Raw genomic sequence first — 21,505 nt, 5'->3', positions numbered from 1 at the left:
GTGACTGTACCACAGTGACTGTACCACAGTGACTGTACCACAGTGACTGTACCACAGTGACTGTACCACACTGACTGTACCACAGTGACTGTACCACAGTGACTGTACCACAGTGACTGTACCACAGTGACTGTGACTGTACCACAGTGACTGTACCACAGTGACTGTACCACAGTGACTGTACCACAGTGACTGTGACTGTACCACAGTGACTGTACCACAGTGACTGTACCACAGTGACTGTGACTGTACCACAGTGACTGTACCACAGTGACTGTACCACAGTGACTGTACCACAGTGACTGTGACTGTACCACAGTGACTGTACCACAGTGACTGTACCACAGTGACTGTACCACAGTGACTGTACCACAGTGACTGTACCACAGTGACTGTACCACAGTGACTGTACCACAGTGACTGTACCACAGTGACTCACTGTACCACAGTGACTGTACCACAGTGACTGTACCACAGTGACTGTACCACAGTGACTGTACCACAGTGACTGTACCACAGTGACTGTACCACAGTGACTGTACCACAGTGACTCACTGTACCACAGTGACTCCAGTGCTAGCGTTGTGGTATAGTGAGTCACTGTACCACAGTGACTCACTGTACCACAGTGACTCCAGTGCTAGCGTTGTGGTATAGTGAGTCACTGTACCACAGTGGCTCACTGTACCACAGTGACTCACTGTACCACAGTGACTCACTGTACCACAGTGACTCCAGTGCTAGCGTTGTGGTATAGTGAGTCACTGTACCACAGTGACTCCAGTGCTAGCGTTGTGGTATAGTGAGTCACTGTACCACAGTGACTGTACCACAGTGGCTCACTGTACCACAGTGACTCACTGTACCACAGTGACTCACTGTACCACAGTGACTCACTGTACCACAGTGACTCACTGTACCACAGTGACTGTACCACAGTGACTCCAGTGCTAGCGTTGTGGTATAGTGAGTCACTGTACCACAGTGACTGTACCACAGTGACTCCAGTGCTAGCGTTGTGGTATAGTGAGTCACTGTGCCACAGTGACTCCAGTGCTAGCGTTGTGGTATAGTGAGTCACTGTAGTACAGTCACTGTGGTACAGTAGATCACTGTAGTACAGTCACTGTGGTGCAGTGGATCACTGTAGTACAGTCACTGTGGTACAGTGGATCACTATAGTACAATCACTGTGGTACAGTGGATCACTGTAGTACAGTCACTGTGGTGCAGTGGATCACTGTAGTACAGTCACTGTGGTACAGTGGGTCACTGTAATACAGTCACTGTGGTGCAGTGGATCACTGTAGTACAGTCACTGTATTACAGTTACTGTGGTGCAGTGGATCACTGTAGTACAGTCACTGTGGTACAGTGGATCACTATAGTACAATCACTGTGGTACAGTGGATCACTGTAGTAGAGTCACTGTGGTGCAGTGGATCACTGTAGTACAGTCACTGTGGTACAGTGGGTCACTGTAGTACAGTCACTGTGGTGCAGTGGATCACTGTAGTACAGTCACTGTGGTGCAGTGGATCACTGTAGTACAGTCACTGTGGTACAGTGGATCACTGTAGTACAGTCACTGGTGCAGTGGATCACTGTAGTACAGTCACTGTGGTACAGTGGATCACTGTAGTACAGTCACTGTGGTACAGTGGATCACTGTAGTAGTCACTGTGGTGCAGTGGATCACTGTAGTACAGTCACTGTGGTACAGGGTCACTGTAGTACAGTCACTGTGGTGCAGTGGATCACTGTAGTACAGTCACTGTGGTACAGTGGATCACTGTAGTACAGTCACTGTGGTGCAGTGAATCACTGTAGTACAGTCACTGGTGCAGTGGATCACTGTAGTACAGTCACTGTTGTGCAGTGGATCACTGTAGTACAGTCACTGTGGTGCAGTGGATCACTGTAGTACAGTCACTGTGGTGCAGTGGATCACTGTAGTACAGTCACTGTGGTGCAGTGGATCACTGTAGTACAGTCACTGGTGCAGTGGATCACTGTAGTACAGTCACTGTGGTGCAGTGGATCACTGTAGTACAGTCACTGTGGTGCAGTGGATCACTGTAGTACAGTCACTGTGGTGCAGTGGATCATTGTAGTAAAGTCACTGTGGTGCAGTGGATCACTGTAGTACAGTCACTGTGGTACAGTGGGTCACTGTAGTACAGTCACTGTGGTGCAGTGGATCACTGTAGTACAGTCACTGTGGTGCAGTGGATCACTGTAGTACAGTCACTGGTACAGTGGATCACTGTAGTACAGTCACTGTGGTGCAGTGGATCACTGTAGTACAGTCACTGTGGTGCAGTGGATCACTGTAGTACAGTCACTGTGGTAGAGTGGATCACTGTAGTACAGTCACTGTGGTACAGTGGGTCACTGTAGAACAGTCACTGTGGTACAGTCACTGGTACAGTGGATCACTGTAGTGCAGTCACTATGGTACAGTGGATCACTGTAGTACAGTCACTATGGTACAGTGGATCACTGTAGTACAGTAACTATGGTACAGTGGATCACTGTAGTACAGTCACTATGGTACAGTGGATCACTGTAGTACAATCACTGTGGTACAGTGGATCACTGTAGTACAGTCACTATGGTACAGTGGATCACTGTAGTACAGTCACTATGGTACAGTGGATCACTGTAGTACAGTTAATGTGGTACAGTGGATCACTGTAGTACAGTCACTGTGGTACAGTGGATCACTGTAATACAGTCACTGTGGTACAGTGGATCACTGTAGTACAGTCACTGTGTTACAGTGGATCACTGTAGTACAGTCACTATGGTACAGTGGATCACTGTAGTACAGTCACTGTGGTACAGTGGATCACTGTAGTAGTCACTATGGTACAGTGGATCACTGTAGTACAGTCACTATGGTACAGTGGACCACTGTAGTACAGTCACTATGGTACAGTGGATCACTGTAGTACAGTCACTATGGTACAGTGGATCACTGTAGTACAGTGGATCACTGTAGTACAGTCACTATGGTACAGTGGATCACTGTAGTACAGTCACTATTTTACAGTGGATCACTGTAGTACAGTCACTGTGGTACAGTGGATCACTGTAGTACAGTCACTATGGTACAGTGGATCACTGTAGTACAGTCACTATGGTACAGTGGATCACTGTAGTACAGTCACTATGGTACAGTGGATCACTGTAGTACAGTCACTATGGTACAGTGGATCGCTGTGGCACAGTGACTTGTACAATCACTGTATTACAGTGACACAGATTCTTTGATGTATTGTAGAAGAATGTATCTCCACCACTACTGCCATCTACCACTATCCACTACCAGTATCTCCACCACTACTGCCATCTACCACTATCCACTACCAGTATCTCCACCACTACTGCCATCTACCACTATCCACTACCAGTATCTCCACCACTACTGCCATCTACCACTATCAACTACCAGTATCTCCACCACTACTGCCATCTACCACTATCCACTACCAGTATCTCCACCACTACTGCCATCTACCACTATCCACTACCAGTATCTCCACCACTACTGCCATCTACCACTATCCACTACCAGTATCTCCACCACTACTGCCATCTACCACTATCCACTACCAGTATCTCCACCACTACTGCCATCTACCACTATCCACTACCAGTATCTCCACCACTACTGCCATCTACCACTATCCACTACCAGTATCTCCACCACTACTGCCATCTACCACTATCCACTACCAGTATCTCCACCACTACTGCCATCTACCACTATCCACTACCAGTATCTCCACCACTACTGCCATCTACCACTATCCACTACCAGTATCTCCACCACTACTGCCATCTACCACTATCCACTACCAGTATCTCCACCACTACTGCCATCTACCACTATCCACTACCAGTATCTCCACCACTACTGCCATCTACCACTATCCACTACCAGTATCTCCACCACTACTGCCATCTACCACTATCCACTACCAGTATCTCCACCACTACTGCCATCTACCACTATCCACTACCAGTATCTCCACCACTACTGCCATCTACCACTATCCACTACCAGTATCTCCACCACTACTGCCATCTACCACTATCCACTACCAGTATCTCCACCACTACTGCCATCTACCACTATCCACTACCAGTATCTCCACCACTACTGCCATCTACCACTATCCACTACCAGTATCTCCACCACTACTGCCATCTACCACTATCCACTACCAGTATCTCCACCACTACTGCCATCTACCACTATCCACTACCAGTATCTCCACCACTACTGCCATCTACCACTATCCACTACCAGTATCTCCACCACTACTGCCATCTACCACTATCCACTACCAGTATCTCTACCACTATCCACTACCAGTATCTCCACCACTTCTGCCATCTACCACTATCCACTACCAGTATCTCCACCACTACTGCCATCTACCACTATCCACTACCAGTATCTCCACCACTACTGCCATCTACCACTATCCACTACCAGTATGTCCACCACTACTGCCATCTACCACTATCCACTACCAGTATCTCCACCACTACTGCCATCTACCACTATCCACTACCAGTATCTCCACCACTACTGCCATCTACCACTATCCACTACCAGTATCTCCACCACTACTGCCATCTACCACTATCCACTACCAGTATCTCCACCACTACTGCCATCTACCACTATCCAGTACCAGTATCTCCACCACTACTGCCATCTACCACTATCCACTACCAGTATCTCCACCACTACTGCCATCTTCCACTATCCACTACCAGTATCTCCACCACTACTGCCATCTACCACTATCCACTACCAGTATCTCCACCACTACTGCCATCTACCACTATCCACTACCAGTATCTCCACCACTACTGCCATCTACCACTATCCACTACCAGTATCTCCACCACTACTGCCATCTACCACTATCCACTACCAGTATCTCCACCACTACTGCCATCTACCACTATCCACTACCAGTATCTCCACCACTACTGCCATCTACCACTATCCACTACCAGTATCTCCACCACTACTGCCATCTACCACTATCCACTACCAGTATCTCCACCACTACTGCCATCTACCACTATCCACTACCAGTATCTCCACCACTACTGCCATCTACCACTATCCACTACCAGTATCTCCACCACTACTGCCATCTACCACTATCCACTACCAGTATCTCCACCACTACTGCCATCTACCACTATCCACTACCAGTATCTCCACCACTACTGCCATCTACCACTATCCACTACCAGTATCTCCACCACTACTGCCATCTACCACTATCCACTACCAGTATCTCCACCACTACTGCCATCTACCACTATCCACTACCAGTATCTCCACCACTACTGCCATCTACCACTATCCACTACCAGTATCTCCACCACTACTGCCATCTACCACTATCCACTACCAGTATCTCCACCACTACTGCCATCTACCACTATCCACTACCAGTATCTCCACCACTACTGCCATCTACCACTATCCACTACCAGTATCTCCACCACTACTGCCATCTACCACTATCCACTACCAGTATCTCCACCACTACTGCCATCTACCACTATCCACTACCAGTATCTCCACCACTACTGCCATCTACCACTATCCACTACCAGTATCTCCACCACTACTGCCATCTACCACTATCCACTACCAGTATGTCCACCACTACTGCCATCTACCACTATCCACTACCAGTATCTCCACCACTACTGCCATCTACCACTATCCACTACCAGTATGTCCACCACTACTGCCATCTACCACTATCCACTACCAGTATCTTCACCACTACTGCCATCTACCACTATCCACTACCAGTATCTTCACTACTGCCATCTACCACTATCCACTACCAGTATGTCCACCACTACTGCCATCTACCACTATCCACTACCAGTATCTCCACCACTACTACCATCATCACTACCACTACCTTCTTTACAAATAATTTCAAAGGAGACTGGAATGTTATATCCCAGCGTCAAGTAGGATTGAATCTGCAGGCTTATTGCTCCCTTGACCTTTCCTGCAAAAGGATTCTTGAACCTTCTCTTGGATCTTTGATCCTTCGTCTCTTGGATCTTTGATCCTTCGTCTCTTGGATCTTTGATCCTTCGTCTCTTGGATCTTTGATCCTTCGTCTCTTGGATCTTTGATCCTTCGTCTCTTGGATCTTGGATCCTTCGTCTCTTGGATCTTGGATCCTTCGTCTCTTGGATCTTGGATCCTTCGTCTCTTGGATATTTGATCCTTCATCTCTTGGATCTTTGATCCTTCGTCTCTTGGTTCTTTGATCCTTCGTCTCTTGCATCTTTGATCCTTCGTCTTTTGGATCTTTGATATTTCGTCTCTTGGATCCTTGATCTTACGTCTCATTGATCCTTGATCTTACGCCTCATTGATCCTTGATCTTACGCCTCATTGATCCTTGATCTTAGGTCTCATTGATCCTTGATCTTACGCCTCATTGATCCTTGATCTTACGCCTCATTGATCCTTGATCTTACGTCTCATTGATCCTTGATCTTACGTCTCATTGATCCTTGATCTTACGTCTCATTGATCCTTGATCTTACGTCTTATCATTGATCTTACGCCTCATTGATCCTTGATCTTACGTCTCATTGATCCTTGATCTTACGTCTCATTGATCCTTGATCTTACGTCTCATTGATCCTTGATCTTACGTCTCACTGATCCTTGATCTTACGCCTCATTGATCCTTGATCTTACGTCTCATTGATCCGTGATATTACGTCTCATTGATCCGTGATATTACGTCTCATTGATCCTTGATCTTACGCCTCATTGATCCTTGATCTTACGTCTCATTGATCCGTGATATTACGCCTCATTGATCCTTGATCTTACGTCTCATTGATCCTTGATCTTACGCCTCATTAATCCTTGATCTTACGTCTCATTGATCCTTGATCTTACGTCTCATTGATCCTTGATCTTACGTCTCATTGATCCTTGATCTTACTCCTCATTAATCCTTGATCTTACGTCTCACTGATCATTGATCTTACGTCTCATTAATCCTTGATCTTACGTCTCATTGATCCTTGATCTTACGTCTCATTGATCCTTGATCTTACGTCTCATTGATCCGTGATATTACGCCTCATTGATCCTTGATTTTACGTCTCATTGATCCTTGATCTTACGTCTCATTGATCCTTGATCTTACGCCTCATTAATCCTTGATCTTACGTCTCATTGATCCTTGATCTTGTCTCATTAATCCTTGATCTTACGTCTCATTGATCCTTGATCTACGTCTCATTGATCCGTGATATTACGCCTCATTGATCCTTGATTTTACGTCTCATTGATCCTTGATCTTACGTCTCATTGATCCTTGATCTACGTCTCATTGATCCGTGATTTTACGCCACATTGATCCTTGATTTTACGTCTCATTGATCCTTGATCTTACGCCTCATTAATCCTTGATCTTACGTCTCATTGATCCTTGATCTTACGTCTCATTAATCCTTGATCTTACGTCTCATTGATCCTTGACCTTACGTCTCATTGATCCTTGATCTTACGTCTCATTGATCCTTGACCTTACGTCTCATTGATCCTTGATCTTACGTCTCACTGATCCTTGATCTTACGTCTCATTGATCCTTGACCTTACGTCTCATTGATCCTTGATCTTACGTCTCATTGATCCTTGATCTTACGTCTCATTGATCCTTGATCTTACGTCTCACTGATCCTTGATCTTATGTCTCACTGATCCTTGATCTTACGTCTCATTGATCCTTGATCTTACGTCTCACTGATCCTAGATCTTACGTCTCACTGATCCTTGATCTTGCGTTTCATTGATCCTTGATCTTACGTCTCATTGATCCTTGATCTTACGTCTCATTGATCCTTGATCTTACGTCTCACTGATCCTTGATCTTGCGTCTCATTGATCCTTGATCTTACGTCTCATTGATCCTTTATCTTACGTCTCACTGATCCTTGATCTTACGTCTCACTGATCCTTGATCTTGCGTCTCATTGATCCTTTATCTTACGTCTCACTGATCCTTGATCTTACGTCTCACTGATCCTTGATCTTACGTCTCATTGATCCTTTATCTTACGTCTCACTGATCCTTGATCTTACGTCTCACTGATCCTTGATCTTACGTCTCACTGATCCTTGATCTTACGTCTCACTGATCCTTGATCTTGCGTCTCATTGATCCTTTATCTTACGTCTCACTGATCCTTGATCTTACGTCTCACTGATCCTTGATCTTACGTCTCACTGATCCTTGATCTTGCGTCTCATTGATCCTTGATCTTAAGTAACTTGGATTCTCTTATGTTTCTCTTCACCTTCACGTTTTAGTTAGAAGTTAGAAGTAGTTTTGTTATGATCACCGGGTTACATTAGCGGAATAAACTTATTAGCGTTTAATGGCGCTTTTAGCGGGTCTTTTGTTTTGATGGAGTCCAGTAATTGTTTTCGAAAAGGATTTTGGTGTTGTTTAATGTTGGAGAAAACTGTCGTACCATTTTTAGGAACCATTATTATTATTATTATTATTATTATTATTATTATTATTATTATTATTATTATTATTATTACTGTTTTTATTATTATTATTGTTATTATTATTATTATTATTGTTATTATTATTATTATTATTATTATTATTGTTGTTATTATTATTATTATTATTATTATTATTATTATTATTATTATTATTATTATTATTATTGTTATTATTATTATTATTATTGTTATTATTATTATTATTATTATTATTATTATTATTATTATTATTATTGTTTTTATTATTATTATTATTATTGTTATTATTATTATTGTTATTATTATTATTATTATTATTATTATTATTATTATTATTATTGTTATTATTATTATTATTATTATTATTGTTATTATTATTATTATTATTATTATTATTATTGTTATTATTATTATTATTATTATTTATATCATTATTATTTTTGTGATTATTATTATTTATAATAATTAATATTATTATTATTATTGAAAATATTGGTTATCTTTAGTTATAATCATTTTCCCTTTTTTTTCCTTTTTCGTTTTTTATTCCGTCTTATTTTTTCTCATTCCATTGATTTTATTGTTTTTATTTTTTATATTTTAACGTATTTCTTTATGTCACATTTTAGCGTATTTTTTATTATATATTTTAGCTCTTTTTTTCTCGTTTTTTATTATTTATATTATCGTTGTTTTTGTCGTTTTTCTTAGGTTTTCTCGTCGTTTTTTAGTTACGTTTCATGTTTTATATGTAGTTTATTATTGTATGTTTTATTATCCTTGGCTTCTCATCTCAGCGTTCTCATTCTTCTTATTGTCTTACACTTCCTTCTTCGTTATTGTCTCTGTCTTTTCTCATTCTTTTTTTTCATCGGTTCTTGTCGTTTTGTCGTAGTTTATCGCTTTTTGTTATACTTTCTTATCGTTTTCGCTTCCTACTGTTTATTGTCGTTTATCGTTTCGTTTCCCCTTTTATTATCCTTCTTGTCGTTTATTATCGTTACATAACGTTTATTATCGTTACATAACGTTTATTGTCGTTTATTTACTTATCGTATATTATCGTCACTTATCGTATATTATCGTTACTGTGTATCATTACCTATCGTTCATTATCGTTACTTATCGTTTATGATTTATTATCGTTTATTATGCCTTATTATCGTTACTTATCGTTTCATGGCCGCCTACAAAAATTTTTTCTCGTATACAAATAATTTCCACGTTTTTCTTACAATTTCACACACACACACACACACACACACACACACACACACACACACACACACACACACACACACACACACACACACACACACACACACACACAAACATAGATTAATTAATGTCAGTGTTTTGTTAAGTGACCAGTGTTTTTTTTGGAAATTAAAAAGAGAAGAGAAAGGTGAAGCAAGGAAAGAGAGTGAAAAAATGGAAGACGAGAATAAAGACGACAGTAAAGGAATCAAAAGTATATGTCTATGTATATATATTTTTTTGAGTATGTAAATCAGTACATGTGAGACTCTTTTTCGGATACATATGTGAATATGTGAGAATATAAACAAAGATATGTGAGGAAACACCCGAGTATATGATGGATTAAGCCCAAATATGCTTGAGAATATACCCGTACATGCTCGAGAAAATGACCACTTGCACGTGAAAGTATACCTAGAAATTGGTAAGAATATACGTATATATACGTGAGAACATGCCCGAATATACATGACAGTATATCCGAATATATGTGAGAATATGCCCTGGTATACGTGATAAAACACTTGTGTGTAGAAATTAAACACAAACATCCCTAATTTTCTCTGTGATAGGTTAAGGTCCCTGATAAAACACTGACAGGAGTAACAAGAACAAGCAAAAACAGACTGCGAGGGGGGAAAAAAGCACTCGTAGAAAGCTCAGCGGAAAAAACAAGAAGGGGACAAACATTGCAACGGGAGAGGGAAAAAACGGAGATCTGGTCCCACTGTTTTGACTGTGACAGAGGCGCTGGAAAATCGTAAAAGATTGGTAATATACAAAAAACACGGGTGAGAGGGCCCTGGAAGGAGGAGGAGGAGGAGGAGGGAGAGGCGAGGAGAAGCGGGAGGAGGAGGAGGAGGAGGAAGAGAGAGAGGAGAGCCAAGGAGGAGGAGGAAGAAGAGGAGGAGGAGGAGGAGTGGTGGAAAGCGGCCAGAGGAGACATTAAAATGAGGGGAGGACTGGGAGACCAGGTGGACTCTCTCAACTACGGCGGCATGGAGACCATTGTGGAGGACGTGGAGCCTGAGTACGACCTTGGTGAGTAACCTGAGTACGTCCTTGGTGAGTAGCCTGAGTGTGTGAACTTTGTAAGCTGAGCACGACTTTGGTGAGTAAGCTGAGTAAGTGAACTTCGTAAGTAAGCTGAGTGCGACCTTGTTGAGTAAGCTGAGTGTGTGTACTTGGTGAATAACCTGATTGTGTGAGTTTGGTGAGTAACCTGAGTACGACCTTGGTAAGTAACTTGAGTGTGTGAACTTGGTGAATAACTTGAGTGTGTTTGTCTGGTGAGTAACCTGAGTACGGCCTTGGTGAGTAACCTGAGTACGACCTTGGTAAGTAACTTGAGTGTGTGAACTTGGTGAATAACTTGAGTGTGTTTGTCTGGTGAGTAACCTGAGTACGGCCTTGGTGAGTAAGCTGAGCGTGAACTCTGTAAGCTGAGTAGTGTTGCTTGACCTTACACTCACCTGGGGTCACCTGTGTGATGTAGTGACCTGTGTGACGTAACAGTGACACACGTAAAGCTAGTGACCTGTGTAACGCCAGTGACCTGGTAGTTGTGAGAGTGACGGTAATAACAGTCTTGCATACATTCCAGGATTCCAGTCTTACATTCCAGGATTCCAATCTTACATTCAAGAATTCAGTTTTACATTCCAGTCAGTCTTAGTCATTCCAAGATTCCAGTCAAGTCTTACGTTCCAAGGTTCCAGTCAGTTTTACATTCCAGGATTCCAGTCATTCTTAGCCATTCCAAGATTCCAGTCAAGTCTTACGTTCCAAGGTTCCAGTCAGTTTTACATTCCAGGATTCCAGTCATTCTTAGCCATTCCAAGATTCCAGTCAAGTCTTACGTTCCAAGGTTCCAGTCAGTTTTACATTCCAGGATTCCAGTCATTCTTAGCCATTCCAAGATTCCAGTCAAGTCTTACGTTCCTAGGTTCCAGTCAGTTTTACATTCCAGGATTCCAGTCATTCTTAGCCATTCCAAGATTCCAGTCAAGTCTTACGTTCCTAGGTTCCAGTCAGTTTTACATTCCAGGATTCCAGTCATTCTTAGCCATTCCAAGATTCCAGTCAAGTCTTACGTTCCTAGGTTCCAGTCAGTTTTACATTCCAGGATTCCAGTCATTCTTAGCCATTCCAAGATTCCAGTCAAGTCTTACGTTCCTAGGTTCCAGTCAGTTTTACATTCCAGGATTCCAGTCATTCTTAGCCATTCCAAGATTCCAGTCAAGTCTTACGTTCCAAGGTTCCAGTCAGTTTTACATTCCAGGATTCCAGTCATTCTTAGCCATTCCAAGATTCCAGTCAAGTCTTACGTTCCTAGGTTCCAGTCAGTTTTACATTCCAGGATTCCAGTCATTCTTAGCCATTCCAAGATTCCAGTCAAGTCTTACGTTCCTAGGTTCCAGTCAGTTTTACATTCCAGGATTCCAGTCAGCCTTAGTCATTCCAAGAGTCCAGTCTTACATTCCAGGATGGGAATGTAAGACTGAATCAGTTCCAGTCCTTTAGGGGGGTCTTGATCCAAGGAATTGAAGCTGCCCCTCCCTTGGATCAACCCTGATTACCTCCCATTCCCCAGGCGCTGTGACCCTTACGAGTTTAGCGTTTAACCTAAATAGGCGAAAATTATTTTATATAATTGTGTGTGTGAAATACGACAAAAACAAACACTGTTTGTGTAGTTACTGGAATAGTTGTTCAGTGAAATGTAACAAAAACACTGTGTTTGTGTAGTTACTGGAATAGTTGTTTAGTGAAATTAACAAAAACACTGTGTTTGTGTAGTTACTGGAATAGTTGTTCAGTGAAATTAACAAAAACACTGTGTTTGTGTAGTTACTGGAATAGTTGTTCAGTGAAATTAACAAAAATACTGTGTTTGTGTAGTTACTGGAATAGTTGTTCAGTGAAATTAACAAAAACACTGTGTTTGTGTAGTTACTGGAGTAGTTGTTTAGTGAAATTAACAAAAACACTGTGTTTGTGTAGTTACTGGAGTAGTTGTTTAGTGAAATTAACAAAAACACTGTGTTTGTGTAGTTACTGGAGTAGTTGTTTAGTGAAATTAACAAAAACACTGTGTTTGTTTCTCTACTGGGGTAATTGTTCCATTAAATATAACAAAAACAGTTTATGTAGATACTGACAATTGTTCCGTAAAATATAACAAAAACACTGTGCTTGTTTTTGACGTTACTTCTGCAATTGTTCCAGGAAATATAACAAAAACACTGTCTTTGTTTCTGTAGTTACTGACGTAATTGCTTCATCATATATGTATATATTTTTTATTCAGTTAAAAAATTTTGTTGATAAAGCTTCGGTGATTCGTTTGTTTATATATATATATATATGTAATATTTGTTTTATGAAGTGTAATAATAATTATTATAATGATCGTGCTGATGATGATGATGATGCTGTTGTTGTTGATACTGTTGTTCTGTTGCTGCTGATACTGTTGTTATTCTGTTGTTGTTGTTACTACTGTTCTTCCTGTCATGTTGCTACTGTTCTGTTTTGCTGTTATTACTGTTCCTGTCATGTTGTTGCTGCTACTGTTGCTGTCCTGTTGTTCCTGCTACTGTTATTCTGTTGTTGCTGTTGCTACTGTTTGTCATGTTGCTACTGTTCTGTTGTTGCTGTTACTACTGTTCGTCATGTTTCTACTGTTGTCCTGTTGCTGTTACTACTGTTCCTGTCATGCTGCTGCTGCTGCTGCTGACAATATCTTACAAAAAACGTAAATTAGGATAATAGAAATATAAAAGTGAGAGCAAGCAGATTTGTACTGACTGTAAGACACTCCAGTGGTGTACCTGCTTTTATTAGGCCATGTTGAGAGAAGCAAGTGTGTCCGTACTTTTGTGCGAACACAATGGCCAGACTCTGTGGTGGTGGTGCTGGGGTTTATATATATATATATATATATATATATATATATATATATATATATATATATATATATATATATATATATATATATATATAAACAGTGACTCAGTCCCCACCTCCTTACTCTCTTTCGTTTGTTCCTGGATTACTCTGGTGTGGTACAGTGTCATGTGCTTCCTTGTAGTCCAAGAAGATGCAGCACACACAACCCAGACTGGTATTTTTATCTGTGGCTCCTTGTAAAGAAGGATTTTCCATCCCTGAATCTCCCTTGGTTTACTTTAGGGAATCTTCCTCTCTCCAAGTGCTCCTTTACCTCACTATCTTCTCCAGAACTCTTGACAGTATGTTTGTTAAAAATACCGACCTGTTGTTTGTCACCTTCTTTATGTATGGTGACCACACTTGTTGGGTCAGACGATGGGTCTGCTCCTTTCAGCACCCACGAACATACAACTTACGAAATCGTAATAACACGACGGCAAAGAAACCACGGAACGGACGGGGATTGAACGTATGGCGAGTTCAATCCCCGTTCGTTCCTTGTTTGTCATGAGGATGGGTTGTTTTTATCTCTGTGGGGAAATGAAACAGAATTGTTGCTCCGTAAGCCATGCGTGTCTAAGAGGTGATTAAAATGCCGGGAGTAAGGGGCTAGTAACCCCTTCGTCTGTAGAAATTACTAAATTTAAAATGAAAAACTTTCGTTTTTCTTGTTAGGTCACTCTGCCTCGGTGGGATACAGTCGGTTCGTTGAAAAAAAATGTCTGGTGCCACTGCTTTTAAGCTCCTCTAGCGGTTTGATCACTTCTCCGGTGTTTGGAAGTTCGTAGCACCTGTTGTTGTCTTCCACCTACAGTGTCTTCCGGTATCTCTTTCCTGATTGCTTCTTGAAATCTTTTAAGTTCTCAACATACTTCTCCCTCATTCTCCGTCAGTTTTCCTTCAGCGATATGGATTGGTTCTTCACGGTTTTTTTTTTCTTACGTAACGATGGAAGTAACTATGGTTTAATTTTGGCTGTGCTGCTATAAGATCGTTTTCAGATTGTCTTTCGGCGCTCCTTTCTTATTCCTGTGCATTACCGTGTAGCTCTCATGCTATATTCTTGGTTTGCTGTAGTTTAATTTGCTAAAATATTTCTTCAAGGCTGTATGGCACCTCCCGTTGGTGCCACTATGCATTACTGAGTGAACCATGGGATCTCTCTTTCTCTCACTCAGGGTTTTACAAGGTTAGGTTAAGGGTTACTATATTTACAAGTTAAGGGCTCTTACCTACATCAGCTCATTTGAAAGCTTTTTCATTGTCATGAGACACAAATAGGGAACATGATGAAGGTGGAGCCATCTGTGGGCCAGTGATTTCATTTGGTCAGCTGACTATTTCCTTGATGTTGTTATGCTGTACGAACGTGTTCCGGACTCGAGTCATCCTAGGAATAAATTATTCTCTTTTTTTTCTTTCATTCTTTATATCCATCTTTCCTTTCCCTCCTGACACCTTGACTCTCTTATTTCCATCCTTTCGTATATACCTTTGCTCGCCACTTCTTCCTCCCAATATACTTTTCTCAGAAAGTTTCTTACGCTGTCAAAGTTTCCCAATTATGTGCGTTAGTACGTCCGTACGCGCGTGTGTGTACTCAATTGTGATAGCAGGGGTCGATTCACAGCTACTGGCCTCGCCTCTTCACTGGTGTGTATGTGAAAACTGTTTGTATTAACAGTTCATTATTGTGAGAGAGGAATAGCTGTCAGAGAGAGAGAGAGAGAGAGAGAGAGAGAGAGAGAGAGAGAGAGAGAGAGAGAGAGAAGGTACAATGAAAGCAGCACCGTGACTGAGTGATTTGGAAAGAAGTGTTGAGATGTTCAGGGAAGGAGGGGGAAGGAAGGAGGGGGAGGGAGGAAGGGCTTGCACTCCATCCCCCCCCCAATTAATTTCACGGATGGTTTAAGGGATAGAGACGATGTATGGTGTGGCACCAGCGAGGCGGAGTGCCACTGTGACGAGGGGAAGTGAGGGGACGAGGAGGATCTTACATTGGTGATGGTGAAGGGACGAGGAGGATCTTAGAGGTGGGATGATGGTGAGGGGAAGAATCTTACAGGCGGGGTGATGGTGAGGGGAAGGATCTTACAGGCGGGATGATGGTGAGGGGAAGAATCTTACAGGCAGGGTGATGGTGAGGGGAAGAATCTTACAGGCGGGGTGATGGTGAGGGGAAGGATCTTACAGGCGGGATGATGGTGAGGGGAAGAATCTTACAGGCAGGGTGATGGTGAGGGGAAGAATCTTACAGGCGGGGTGATGGTGAGGGGAAGGATCTTACAGGCGTGATGATGGTGAGGGGAAGAATCTTACAGGCAGGGTGATGGTGAGGGGAAGAATCTTACAGGCGGGGTGATGGTGAGGGGAAGGATCTTATAGGCGGGGTGATGGTGAGGGGAAGGATCTTACAGGCGGGGTGATGGTGAGGTGAAGGATCTTACAGGCGGGATGATGGTGAGGGGAAGGATCTTACAGGCGGGGTGATGGTGAGGGGAAGGATCTTACAGGCGGGGGTGATGGTGAGGGGAAGGATCTTACAGGCGGGGTGATGGTGAGGGGAAGGATCTTACAGGCGGGGTGATGGTGAGGGGAAGAATCTTACAGGCGGGCTGATGGTGTGGGGAAGGATCTTACAGGCGGGGTGATGGTGAGGGGAAGGATCTTACAGGCGGGGTGATGGTGAGGGGAAGAATCTTACAGGCGGGGTAATGGTGAGGGGAAGGATCTTACAGGCGGGATGATGGTGAGGGGAAGGATCTTACAGGCGGGATGATGGTGAGGGGACGGATCTTACAGGCGGGGTGATGGTGAGGGGAAGGATCTTACAGGCGGGGTGATGGTGAGGGGAAGGATCTTTCAAGCGGGGTTGATGGTGAGGGGAAGGATCTTACAGGCGGGGTGATGGTGAGGGGAAGGATCTTACAGGCGGGGGTGATGGTGAGGGGAAGGATCTTACAGGCGGGGTGATGGTGAGGGGAAGGATCTTACAGGCGGGGTGATGGTGAGGGGAAGGATCTTTCAGGCGGGGTTGATGGTGAGGGGAAGGATCTTACAGGCGGGGTGATGGTGAGGGGAAGGATCTTACAGGCGGGGGTGATGGTGTGGGGAAGGATATTACCGGCGGGGTGATGGTGAGGGGAAGGATCTTACAGGCGGGGGTGATGGTGAGGGGAAGGATCTTACAGGCGGGGTGATGGTGAGGGGAAGGATCTTGCAGGCGGGGGTGATGATGAGGGGAAGGATCTTACAGGCGGGGGTGATGGTGAGGGGAAGGATCTTGCAGGCGGGGCTGATGGTGAGGGGAAGGATCTTACAGGCGGGGTGATGGTGAGGGGAAGGATCTTACAGGCGGGGTGATGGTGAGGGGAAGGATCTTACAGGCGGGATGATGGTGAGGGGAAGGATCTTACAGGCGGGGGTGATGGTGAGGGGAAGGATCTTACAGGCGGGGGTGATGGTGAGGGGAAGGATCTTGCAGGCGGGGATGATGGTGAGGGGAAGGATCTTACAGGCGGGGGTGATGGGGAGGGGAAGGATCTTACAGGCGGGGTGATGGTGAGGGGAAGGATCTTGCAGGCGGGGGTGATGGTGAGGGGAAGGATCTTACAGGCGGGGTGATGGTGAGGGGAAGGATCTTGCAGGCGGGGGTTATGGTGAGGGGAAGGATCTTACAGACGGGGTGATGGTGAGGGGAAGGATCTTGCAAGCGGGGGTGATGGTGAGGGGAAGGATCTTACAGGCGGGGGTGATGGTGAGGGGAAGGATCTTTCAGGCGGGGGTGATGGTGAGGGGAAGGATCTTACAGGCGGGGTGATGGTGAGGGGAAGGATCTTACAGGCGGGGGTGATGGTGAGGGGAAGGATCTTACAGGCGGGGTGATGGTGAGGGGAAGGATCTTGCAGGCGGGGGTGATGGTGAGGGGAAGGATCTTACAGGCGGGGGTGATGGTGAGGGGAAGGATCTTACAGGCGGGGTGATGGTGAGGGGACGGATCTTACAGGCGGGGTGATAGTTAGGGGAAGGATCTTACAGGCGGGGGTGATGGTGAGGGGAAGGATCTTACAGGCGGGGGTGATGGTGAGGGGAAGGATCTTGCAGGCGGGGGTGATGGTGAGGGGAAGGATCTTACAGGCGGGGTGATGGTGAGGGGAAGGATCTTACAGGCGGGGGTGATGGTGAGGGGAAGGATCTTACAGACGGGGTGATGGTGAGGGGAAGGATCTTACAGGCGGGTTGATGGTGAGGGGAAGGATCTTACAGGCGGGGGTGATGATGAGGGGAAGGATCTTACAGGCGGGGTGATGGTGAGGGGAAGGATCTTGCAGGCGGGGGTGATGGTGAGGGGAAGGATCTTACAGGCGGGGTGGTGAGGGGAAGGATCTTGCAGGCGGGGGTGATGGTGAGGGGAATAATCTTACAGGCGGGGTGATGGTGAGGGGAAGGATCTTGCAGGCGGGGGTGATGGTGAGTGGAAGGATCTTGCAGGCGGGGGTGATGGTGAGGGGAAGGATCTTACAGGCGGGGTGATGGTGAGGGGAAGGATCTTACAGGCGGGGTGATGGTGAGGGGAAGGATCTTGCAGGCGGGGGTGATGGTGAGGGGAAGGATCTTACAGGCGGGGTGATGGTAAGGGGAAAGATCTTACAGACGGGGGTGCTGGTGAGGGGAAGGATCTTACAGGCGGGGGTGATGGTGAGAGGAAGGATCTTACAGGCGGGGGTGATGGTGAGGGGAAGGATCTTACAGGCGGGGTGTTGAGGGGAAGGATCTTACAGGCGGGGGTGATGGTGAGGGGAAGGATCTTACAGGCGGGGTGATGGTGAGGGGAAGGATCTTACAGGCGGGGCGATGGTGAGGGGAAGGATCTTACAGGCGGGGTAATGGTGAGGGGAAGGATCTTACAGGCTGGGTGTTGGTGAGGGGAAGGATCTTACAGGCGGGGGTGATAGTGAGGGGAAGGATCTTACAGGCGGGGGTGATGGTGAGGGGAAGGATCTTACAGGCGGGGGTGATGGTGAGGGGAAGGATCTTACAGGCGGGGGTAATGGTGAGGGGAAGGATCTTACAGGCGGGGGTGATGGTGAGGGGAAGGATCTTACAGGCGGGGGTGATGGTGAGGGGAAGGATCTTACAGGCGGGATGATGGTGCGGGGAAGGATCTTACAGGCGGGGATGATGGTGAGGGGAAGGATCTTACAGGCGGGGTAATGGTGAGGGGAAGGATCTTACAGGCGGGGTAATGGTGAGGGGAAGGATCTTACAGGCGGGGGTGATGGTGAGGGGAAGGATCTTACAGGCGGGGTAATGGTGAGGGGAAGGATCTTACAGGCGGGGTAATGGTGAGGGGAAGGATCGTGGTTGTTACAGGAGACCAATCCAAAGTGCTCTAATTTACCGCCTCTCTAGGCAGTATATGACCCCTGTGGGTTTAGTGCTTCCTCGTAAATAATAATCTTGTAATAGCGTGAAAAACAATGATTCGTGATCTGTCATTCCGCGAGTACTTTTGTTGTGGTCGTTCACCCTTGCTTTGTTTACTAACAACAACAACACCAGCAGCTTTTGTTAATTCACCGCAGCTGATCACCTGAGGCTACCACATCCTTTTTTTGTCTTTTATTCCCATGGTAATTGTTGCACGGGTTTATGACTTGGTTTTAATCTCTCTCTCTCTTTCTCTCTCTCTCTCTCTCTCTCTCTCTCTCTCTCTCTCTCTCTCTCTCTCTCTCTCTCTCTCTCTCTCTCTCTCTCTCACTCACTCACTCACTCAACTTGACACTCCCATTTTTAAAAACACGGTCATTGTTATTTTTTTGAGTTGTGAGAGAAGTTTTACCACTGAAACGTTTTGTGTGGCCACGGAACGTTTATTGTCAGCGTCCGTACGTTTGTGGACGCACACGTCTTCACCGTGACGAGGTAACTTTTGTGGTGTATTCGGGTGAACGTTTACGATGCTTTTGTTAGTACTGAGTACTAGAGTACTCTTATTGGGTACTAAAAGTGAGAAATATGCATTGTGAGGCAAGAACTAAAACGTGGTACAATACCGAGGCTGGAACAATACACAAATAACCCGCACATAGGAGAGAGAAACTTAGGACGACGTTTCGGTCCGACTTGGACCATTTACAAGTCACACTGATACACGAAGGTGTGTTAATGTGACTTGTAAATGGTCCAAGCGGACCGAAACGTCGTCCTAACTTTCTCCTATGTGCTGGTTATTTGTGTGTTGTGAGGAAGGGTTTAAGGAGCTAAACCCGGCTGCCTTGGTAGGAAGAACAAGGAGGAGATATGATTGGTTCGTACTAGATCTTAGAGGGAAGTGATATGGTCAGAGGGAATTTAGAGATTTAGTATTAAGGGGGTTACAGGTGGAAGGTGAGAAAAACACACACACACACACACACCAGTGCTATTTTTGATATATGTGAACGACATGATGGAAGGAATAGACTCTGAAGTGTCCCTGTTCGCAGATGACGTGAAGTTGATGAGAAGAATTAAATCGGACGAGGATGAGGCAGGACTGCAAAGAGACCTGGAGAGGCTGGACATGTGGTCCAGTAACTGGCTTCTCGAATTCAATCCAGCCAAATGCAAAGTCATGAAGATTGGGGAGGGGCAAAGAAGACCGCAGACAGAGTATAGGCTAGGTGGACAAAGACTACAGACCTCACTCAGGGAGAAAGACCTTGGGGTGACCATAACACCGAGCACATCACCGGAGGCACACATCAACCAAATAACCGCTGCAGCATACGGGCGCCTGGCAAACCTGAGAATAGCGTTCCGATACCTTAATAAGGAATCGTTCAAGACACTGTACACTGTGTATGTTAGGCCCATACTGGAGTATGCAGCACCAGTCTGGAACCCACACCTGGTCAAGCACGTCAAGAAGTTAGAGAAAGTACAAAGGTTTGCAACAAGGCTAGTCCCAGAGCTCAAGGGAATGTCGTACGAGGAAAGGTTAAGGGAAATCGGACTGACGACACTGGAGGACAGAAGGGTCAGGGGAGACATGATAACGACATACAAGATACTGCGGGGAATAGACAAGGTGGACAGAGATAGGATGTTCCAGAGAGGGGACACAGGGACAAGGGGTCACAACTGGAAGCTGAAGACTCAGACGAGTCACAGGGACGTTAGGAAGTATTTCTTCAGTCATAGAGTTGTCAGCAAGTGGAATAGCCTAGCAAGTGAAGTAGTGGAGGCAGGAACCATACATAGTTTTAAAAAGAGGTATGACAAAGCTCAGGAAGCAGAGAGAGAGAGGATCCAGTAGCGATCAGTGAAGAGGCGGGGCCAGGAGCTGAGTCTCGACCCCTGCAACCACAATTAGGTGAGTACAATTAGGTGAGTACACACACACACACACACACACACACACACACACACACATACACACATACACACATACACACAAAGAATACCTGTCGTCCAGTAAGTCACTTGTGTTCACCTGTTCTCCAGGTATTTACTTACAATTAGCGTTACCCGTGTGAAGAGGTGTCCTTAAGAGGCACTAACCACTTGTCTTCTGTGCACCACTTTCTTCTCTGTCTTTTGTTTTTTATCATCAGCCAGGCTGGGATGGCCATATGGGCCAGCGGGCTGCCAGCAGCAACAGCCTGGTTTCCAGGCAATCACCAGACAAACCTGGGTTTGTACCCAGGTTAGAAATAGTC

The 21,505-nt window shown here is 44.9% G+C and overlaps 1 protein-coding gene across 7 annotated transcripts in view; it reads left to right on the top strand.

Moving 5' to 3' along the window:
* The window catches only part of inaD (inactivation no afterpotential D), a 368,665-nt gene that overhangs the window by 49,396 nt on the left and 297,764 nt on the right, over nucleotides 1-21,505 (top strand). Inside the window, exon 1 of one of the 7 annotated variants that reach the window (XM_070101121.1) lies at nucleotides 10,736-10,889. The exons of 5 other annotated variants lie outside the window; for them this stretch is intronic. In XM_070101121.1, the coding sequence (XP_069957222.1) occupies nucleotides 10,799-10,889 (91 nt within the window). In that variant the 5' untranslated portion in view covers nucleotides 10,736-10,798. Of the gene's footprint in view, nucleotides 1-10,735; nucleotides 10,890-21,505 lie in introns of those variants that run through there. One more of the 7 variants, XM_070101123.1, reaches the window with a different exon arrangement.

Source organism: Cherax quadricarinatus, chromosome 76 (genome assembly GCF_038502225.1).
Source record: "Cherax quadricarinatus isolate ZL_2023a chromosome 76, ASM3850222v1, whole genome shotgun sequence".
Lineage (NCBI taxonomy): Eukaryota > Metazoa > Arthropoda > Malacostraca > Decapoda > Parastacidae > Cherax > Cherax quadricarinatus.
Note: the sequence above shows the minus strand (reverse complement) of the source record. Positions and strands in the feature narration are given on the sequence as shown.